The sequence below is a fragment of the Trachemys scripta genome, chromosome 6 (genome assembly GCF_013100865.1).
Source record: "Trachemys scripta elegans isolate TJP31775 chromosome 6, CAS_Tse_1.0, whole genome shotgun sequence".
NCBI lineage: Eukaryota > Metazoa > Chordata > Testudines > Emydidae > Trachemys > Trachemys scripta.
The window spans coordinates 82477481-82486829 of NC_048303.1; the positions used below are offsets into that span (position 1 = coordinate 82477481).

Genomic DNA, 9349 nt, shown 5'->3' on the forward strand with positions numbered 1-9349 from the left:
CTCAGTTTACAAATAAAATTATTTTTTTTCTTACTGTCAGCACTGCAAACTCATTTCGGCTTCTGAAAAATCAAATTGGGTTCTTCTCATCTGACACATCATCTCCAGTAATATCAGTTATACAGCCTAGTGACTGCTGTACAACTCACTGGATGTTGACGTTTCCTAGTCTTGGGCCTAATTCTCCACTACCTTACATCTTGTTTAGTCATTTATATTTGTACAACGTGAATGTTAATTGCTACCAAATCAGAATGGTAACACACCCACTTTGTACTCACTGTGTATCAATGTAAATGACAACTCGAGGTGCAAGGTAATGGAAATTCAGTCCCATGGAGTGCAAGCATCAACAGCATCCCACAGATACAAAGCAAGTGTGAGTAGCATGTCTGGGATAGTCAAATGCAAGCTGGCTGGTGCTTGATTTGCACCCACTTCCCTAAGTATAGGATCTCTAAGGGTGCCCTGGAAAGCACCAGGACGTGGGTCATTCTCTTTCTAAACATGATTGGTCAGTAGAAGAGAGTTGGGATCTGTACTGGGTTAGGCAGATAAAGGAAGGGGAAACATAGTACTCTTGCACACACAATTATTTCTTCCACAGTTTACGTCACTCAAAGGTCAAAGACCCTGATTGTTTGTGCCACCGTATGTGTTGGACCTTTAATGTTTAACTTTCTAATTTTAGGTTGCAACTTTGATACAATTTTGCCTCCTATTTCTTGTTTTCATTTTCATAAATAGAAAACAACTGTAGAGTAAGCACCTCAACTCAGACTATTAACTGAGCAATGGCTGAGAACACCAGCAAGCTTTAGGCACCTGCAAGTCTTAAATGCCCATTGTACATTTACTGTATATTCAGCCATAATGAAAAACAAATATACAAACAAAAAATTAGTACCTAAAAACATCCTAACTTTTGGGGGTGAGATTCTGTCCTATTGAAGTCCTCTTTGGGAATTTGTCATGGACTTATATGTGGTCAAGATTTTACACTTGGTTCCTGATACTGGGTTTTCACATGTGTCTAAATCTGTCATAATTACTTATTATGTAGGAAAGATGCTTAATTTATGTGCTAGATACATTTTAGAGGGTTATGTTTTTAATTGCATTAAAACCATAATTGTTTTTGAACTGCAAGAGACACTGAGGTTCCCACTATTTTTAATGTAAACCTCTCTGGTTATTGCTATTGAACACATTAAGAGTGGCGTACACTACACGTGTGTGACATTTTTCAACCAAAACTCTTCCTTGGTGAAAAATACAGATTTGGGTTGACTCACAAATTTGTGTCGATTTTGGCAAATTATTTTGGTTTAAAAAAACTACTACAACAATTCAAAAAAAGGTTGAAATGTTTCATTTAAACATTTTCAAAACAAAATATTGTGATTTTTCAATCAAAATGACTTTTTGTTTTGAAATTACCTTTGATTTATTTTAATTTAAGAAGAAAAGTACACTCAAAAATCAAAATGAAACATTTAGTTTCAAATCAAAATGTTTAATTTGACACAAATTATTCTTTTCAATGTTTCAATTTGCTGACATTTAAATAAATTAGTTCTTGGGCTGACTTGAAACTGTTTTATTGTAAGTGCCATAAAACCAAAAAATCAATAATTCACACAGCTCTAGAGTACACGCAGTTTTATGCTGCTTTAGTTATATCAGTTAAACCCCTAATACTAATATAAGCACCTTTCTACAGGTATAATTGTATTAACACATAAGGGATTGTACCACCTTAACTCTATTGCTTTAGAAAATTGTGCATAGATAAGCCCTCAGAGTATGTATGTGCTGTTACAGTAAAACAAAACAGTGTACATCCTGGTGTATCTTAATAGAGGCCAGATCATGCAGTCAGTCTGCACTCAAAACATCAGTGAGATTTCTATATATAGAGAAAAAATTCACAATAAGGTCCTTGTAACTTAATATAAAATGAAGCATTTTGAAGATGGTAGATTTTTATGAGATGATGACAAATGGCCAAATCATTGCTTTTATTTTAGAACGGATGCATTGTTTTCATTTATGCTACGTGGTTGATATGGAACTGTAAGCATTTCTCTCTTTCTTGCCCTACCCTGTTACAGGAACTGTACTATAAATCTTCAGTACTGGCAGCTTTAATCCTATCTGCCCAATCTATTTAGCCTCCTATATGGTGACCATCACCATGATATCTGAGTGCTTCCCCAAATTATAAGTGTTCGAAGATATTTCTCTCACCCTTTATTTTTCCTCCATTCATCAGGCTCTGGACTATTGTGTTATTGTTGTGATGATTGGTGTGCTGCTGGTATTGTATGGCAAGACTAAATCAAAAACATCTGAAGAAGTAGCAAAGCCAATGCTATCCATGGAGCCACAAATGTTCCTGTTCATTCAGGGACCAGGCATGTGCACACCTCACCCATCACACACAATGACACAATCCTGATTATAGGAAGGAAAATAACCCCACATTTTTTTCACTTAGGGGCCCAAAGAACATGTGGTCTTTTTCAATCAAGCATGTCTTGATTATTATGACAAACATCTAATAGTAGACTGTAATGATACAGTATAGATGTAGGGCTTGGTTCAGAGTAGGGGGCATAAGTTAGGGCTGTGAACACCTGCCCACCCCAACTTGTGCTTCCAAAGGAAACTGCATATGAATGGGGATTTTCTTCTAAGAGGGAGGGCAGGTATTGGTACTGGCACCATCATATCTGGGGATGGGAAGTATTAAATTCTGGCTAGACTCCATAAAAGGATGTCCAGGGGAGGTATTGAATTAGCACTTCTTCTGAATGCTCCTCACTCCTTGCATTTTCTGGCCAGGCCTGTTCATTTGTGGGCTGCACCAGTTTGCCCTGAAGTTCTAGTTTCATTGGGAGTTTCAGGGGGATTGTTGTCATACTTCCATTTCCCCTCTTGGGGGTCCCACCACATTGGTTCTACAGCACACACTGGTTGAACCTGGGCTATGAACCTCACTTATTATTTGTCTAGTATATCTGATCAATTTTCTCTCCTCCTCTCTCCTCCCTAGGTGTGATAGCAGTTGTGATATTCATCCTGCTTTGCATCACTGCCATAGCTGTACGCATTTATAAAAAAAAAAGCGTATATAAAAAAAATGAGGCAAAAGGATCAGAAAATGAGGACAGTGCCGAGACTGCCCTGAAATGTGAGCTCAGCATGCAAAATACAGTCAACGAAAATCAAAAGGAATACTTCTTCTGATTGGCATTTATGATTTAATTTAATATAATAATGACAGTCTGACTTTCTTGCTAAGCCAGGGGCTCTCAATGGACAAAAAAGCTCTTGCACTCAAAGTAAATGCAATGGATTTGAGACCTATTATACTGCATATGTTCAGTCTCAGTGATTGCTATAGGAGGCCTCTTTAAATTACATGAATTCCTTAGCTATTATACCGTAAATGCATTTTATGTAACAGTGAAATAGATATTGTAACCAATTTCATTGTTGGTAGTTTCCGACTGTTCTGATGTGACCTTCTACAACTGAATTTTAACGTGAATGCTGAATATGGTTTTTAAGTGGGAGAATTGTTAAGCTATTGCCCCCATCCATCTCTTTAAAATCTGTGATTCAGGCATTTTGTTCAAGGTCAAAGTTGAACTGTAACGTTTACTTGAGAAACTCTGCTATGTTGCTTTATAGTGATCCCCAGTGGCTTCCTGATATTGAATCCCTTTTCCACCACTGTTGGCCAGTGTCAACTTCTACTCGTGAGCCATCAACCCAGATACCCAAAACTAAACCCTTACTTATTTTTCCATGTGAAATGACCAATGATGACATTAACAGATCAGTTTCTAACCTGGCTATGGAGAATGGGGTAATTGGATCCATTTGGCCCTTTTTATTCAATTGGACACACTGATAATCTTTAGCTACTGAATTTAATTTTGAAGTTCTATCAGGGTGCAGGCTGAAGTGTGCACAAAGTGTGCCACTAAATTATACAAGCTCTTTCATCACGTGTTTGGCAGTGGATTGCAGCAAGTTACCACATTATTTGTATAATCCAGCACCCTCTGAGTGCTCCTTATTTGTAAAGATGAGTAAAATATCATTCACTTACTGATTATCATTAATAATAACAGCAGAAGGTGGACAAATAGAGTACCAGGGCTGGTAAATTTTGGAAATTTATCAATGTAGCCTAAATGTAATTGTCTCCCTTCACTACAAAAGGTGTGCTCTCTGAAAGCAGCAGATATATGATCTTCCAAGTCCCGAGGTTAATTTGTATAAAATAAAGGAAATCAGTTTCTCTTTTTGATCCTGGTAAGATAAGACATTTTAAAAATAGCACACTTCCTGATGCTCTAATTCTCTTGCACTGCACCCCATAATAATACCTAATAATACCTCAGTGAGATATTACAGTAAATTATAATAACTTCCCTTCAAAGCCAAACATATAGAATAATTAGGACAAATTTTCAAAAGTCTGGCCTCTAAGCCTGAGCCATTCTGGGACATAAGCTTTTCTGGAGTTACTAAGCGTTGTGTGTCTAAAACTTGGATTTAAGAATGCAAATATCATTTCTGTCTGAAAAGATAAGGTTGGGATTTTAGAAATTACTGAGTGCTGACCTAACTCTGCTTTCATTGAAACCAATGGTAGCACCCACTGAGTCAATGGGACTCTAGGGTTAGCTCAACTCTGAACACTTTTGAAAATCCCACCCTAGATGTCCAAATACATTATCTGAGCACAAAAGTTTGAGGCAGTTGGCCAAAAATGTGCATGTGTAAAATTGCTTTACAGAAATTATGGGTGTAAATTTAGAGGTGAGTTGAGGTCTCTTTGAAAATATGTTCCTTTAGGTTTGTTTTCCTTCCTCACTTTTATTAACTCCTCACTGGAGTCTCACAATCCCTTTTCTACTGTCTTCTTTACAGCTCCGCTTCATGTCTAGGAGTACATTTCTCCCCTTTTTGTTGACACTGGAAGCCTTTTCAAACACACATCCTTTAGGCACACGGTCTCCTTCTGTCCCTCTTCTTTATTCAATGCTGAGTTTTTCCTACATTTCCTGGGTCATAACCATTAAACATTGTTTTATTGCAATTGCATCTAGTCTGGTTTAAACTCTCCCTCTTCTCCCCCCCCCAAACCTGTTCTCTAAAGAGGGAAGCACCTTGTCACTCTTTAAAGCCCTGAGCCAAAGTGTATTGAATTCAATGGGCATCTTTCCATTGCATTCACTGGGCTTTGGATCAAATCCCTCTATCACTAATGACTCTGTCAATATTTTCCCTCCTCCATAGCGCTGGTATGAATGTCCCACTCTCCTCTATTCATTATGTGCAACTGCTATTCCAAATAAACACTTGATGTAAGAACCCCATTTAAGCTACCTATACCTTTACCAGTCAAGGGTGCAGCAGTGACCATATGGGACAGGACTAAACTCTTTATGATATTGGGGATCTCAATGTGTTGGATGCTGCCACCACAAAGAAATATTTGATTGAATTATAAAAGAGACACTATACTTTGTGGGCACTTCCCATATACTTTTCAGATTGTAATAGGAACCCAAAGTGTATCCACACCAGGACAAGTTGGAAATATACAAATTTAACATTCCAGTTGCCTGTTGTTTCTTCCTCCATTTGTTTGTTTTAACTTTGTTTTTGAGTGTCAAAATGGAAAGAAAAGCTGCTTCTTTCACTTTCTGTCAGGAGAATGATTGTAGTCTTTCATTATTCATTGATGGGTGTTTAAAAAAAAAAGGCAACAGGAAGGCCATAGCTCAGTAAAGACCCATTTTGCAAAATAATTAAATATGAAAAAAAAATCCCTGTGTGAATGACACACTATGTTTAAGAACTTTTATGGCATTTTACTGTGTGAAGAAAAGAAAAAAAAAAACAGGTGGGGGTTGTTGAATGCACATCTACACATTTGTAGCATACAGTAATTGCATCTCTCAGAAGTAATAAATTCCCATTTTCTGCCATAGAAAGACTGATCATATATTCATAGATGGAGTCCGGTATATACAAGTTCAGAGTCAATGAAACAACATTATCCACTATTTGCTGCCTTTTTATGGGTACAACAAAATGGTGGCACCAAAGTGCACTGATACATTGTACACCATTGTGCTGTCCCTTCCTTGACCCTCTTATCCCAATGTGTAATCTTTTGCCTCGCTCTGTTAATAAAACAATTTTTAAAAGAAAGTGAGGAAAATATTTTTAAAAATTTGTATAAAAAAGTTTAAAGTTAGGACAATATACTGATTCTCTCTTCTTTTTTTTTCTTAAAGCAGTAAAAAAAGTAGAAGTGCATATAACATACTGGTGCGTGTGGTTATTTATAAAACTGCTGTGCATCCTAGACCTAGCATAGCATGTCTACTATGCACTGACCCATTTCCATGGCAAATACACTCCTCTTTAAGTTGTATAGACAGTAAACAGTGGCATGAAACCTGAGGAAATTTGTAATGCTTTGTGTGGGCTAAGGCTGCATAAGGGCTGCAATCATTTATACATCCTATATTTAGTCAATCATTGTAAAATAATAATTGTTTTTCATTCATCTTCAAACAAACACTTCTGTTAGTGCATTGCCCAAGCCTGTGTAACATACTAAATGCAGTGAAAGCATGCTACAAACATTTAATGAGAAACATGTCATACAGCCCCAAAATTAACACTGGTGCTAATATTTACTTATGGAATGTGGCACAGGATGAACAAAATAATTATTACAGCTCAACAAGTGACTTTGGAAATAAAATGCATTAACTTGAGAAAACTCGGGAAGGTCACACATTCATATTGAAGCTGTAACCGTACAGAGCTACGCAGTGCCACATTGTATTATCAGGAAAATGTGTCCTCTTGTTTGCAACAGAAAAATAATTTAATTCACAAAACTTCATGTTGCGAAAACATGACTCTCTGGGGTGTGGTTGCAGAGCATTCAAAAATGCCACATAATTGAAGTGATCAGAAGTTTATTAATCAGGCCCTAATTCTGCAGCACAAAACATGAATCCCTGGTGCTTCTGATCATTTAATGAGATTGAGCACTATTAGTTAGAAAAACTGCAGAAATCAGTATTAAATAAAAGGATAAAATTGTATAAAGACAAACTGACAGCACAAGAAACCAACATCAGAATATGACAGGAGTATTTATGGTGCAAGATCTGCTAATTAACCCTGCTTGTTTGCCTCAGTTCTGTTCTGGAGGGACTATGGCTCAGAGCCTCAAAGGTATTTAGACGCTAAAGGAGAGAGAGTTAGGTGCCTGAGTACCTTTCAGGATCTGGGCTTGTGTGACTTCTCAGCCCTTTTAGTGTTATCTCACTGCTTCAATTGCCAAAGAAAGGAACCAACTGGTGCTAGTTGTGATAGTTTGGGGGAACTGAAATGAACCCATGACCTCATTTCATATAAGTTGCTAGGTCCATTCTCTTGGACCTGTGATTAAATTCTGCCTTCAGCTATTCTTGTGCAAATACATTGCTTTAAATAAGATTGAATTGGGGCTAACCAAGGATAGAGGTCTGGCCCACAGTCTCTACTGATCTAGGCAGTATATGAACCCATGGCTTAAAGGTGAAAAAGCTCCATTTCTATATGTGAGTCTCCTGTACCATCTAGTCAGATACAAGGCCAAGGGTCTACACCAGCCCTAATACTTTACACAATGATTGGAAAGAGTGAAATGATGGACAGTCCAGTGTGTAATGTAGTGGGAAATAATCCACATTCTTGCAATATTTTGGACAAACAAGCAATTAGAAACGCAATGGATTGTGTATATGTATCTACTTCAAGCACAGCTCTATTAAACAATCAACCATGTATTTTGGGGAGGATTGGGGGAGGGGGCTGCATCTCCAGCCTTCCCTTCAGAAGATTGTTTTGCAGATTAAGTGAGGCAGTGGGCTTTACTGAAAGCCCTAAAATCCTACATGAGGGAAAAGAAGCAGCCACCCCAAATCCCCTTAAATTCCAGGGGGAATATGGAGGAATCAATGGCTGTTGTGTTAGACACCAAGCACCCAGCAGCACCCATGTGAGACTGAGTACTGGTTGGGCTATATTTTCAGATTTGAATACAAAAATCTGTGTGCCACAATGCTCACTAAAATCTATCATTTGAATCCTCTAACTATTCTGATGTGATACCCACTACAGAAGACATGAGTGTACAATTTTGTATCTCTCTCCCCCCCCCCCATTTTTTAGCACAATATAGTCTCATGTTTTGTTTTTTTTGGGGGGGGGGTTATTTTTGTTTGTTTTAGAAAACAGTTGTATGCTGCAAACAGTTGATGTGGCCAGCATTAACTAGAAAGTATCCAGCATAAAGGACACTTGGCCAAGAAAAAAGGGTACTGAACATGACCCTCTGCTACAATATCAGTGAACTGATAAGTGCCTGTTTAAAAGTGACATAAGTAATTGTCAGACATTCATCATATTTCTGTGACTAAAGAAATGTGTGATTTGAACCTTAGACAAGGAACCAGGTACTTCAAATTTTACCCCTCACACTCCTCTCTGGCCTTGTAGAAACCATTAACCTTTCTGCTCGATATGTATAATAGGGAGAAAAATAGTTGGGTTGTGTGTAGGTAGAATTATTAATGTTGTAAAGCACTTTGAAGCTGAAAAATCACTATATAAATGATTAATATTATTATAATGGAACACAGCATCAATCTTTTAAACAATATGTTAATTACCTATATTTTTTTAGCCAATTTGTTTCAGGAGTTTATTCCTTGTCTTTACATTGATTTTCCTCTCCTATTCTGTGTTTAAGGACAAATTCACACCTGAAAAATTGTTCTTGGACCATTGCATAAGGAGCAAATATACTCACATGCCATGTGTTAGCAGCAATCAGTGCCCAGCAGATTCATATAAGTGGGCAATAGTTGAAGCGAACAGGATGGATTTAAAATGGATAAGCACAAAACAGAGCACAAATTCCATTACAACAAAGTAGCTGCTAGCAGTGAAGCTGTAAGATTTCAGAATTAGCCAGGAGTGAATGTATAAAATGAGTAAATTACTCCTTCACTAAGCCATGTGTACTCTACCCTAGGGAATTTGTCCAGTTTAAGGTACCTGGGCAGCTTCTCGTATGTTCTTAGGCTCCTTGGGATATTGAGCTCTCCCAGATATTATCCCTCCTTCCCCTAGTCCTCTTGTCTGCTTCATTAGCCCTTTCTAGTACTCTTCTAGTCACCCTGGCTGCTCTCTACTATCTCTACCACATTTACTGTTGCACATTTAAAAAAAAAAAAAAAAAAAAAAAAGCTTT

General features: G+C 37.5%; 1 protein-coding gene across 2 annotated transcripts in view; it reads left to right on the forward strand.

The window, feature by feature from the left end:
• The window catches only part of CNTNAP4 (contactin associated protein family member 4), a 307324-nt gene extending 301084 nt beyond the window's left edge, over positions 1-6240 (forward strand). For both annotated transcript variants that reach the window (XM_034773172.1, XM_034773173.1), the window contains one exon: positions 3059-6240. In XM_034773172.1, coding sequence (XP_034629063.1) covers positions 3059-3252 — 194 coding nt within the window. In that variant the 3' untranslated portion in view covers positions 3253-6240. The remainder of the gene's footprint in view (positions 1-3058) is intronic.
• Positions 6241-9349: the final 3109 nt, after the last annotated feature.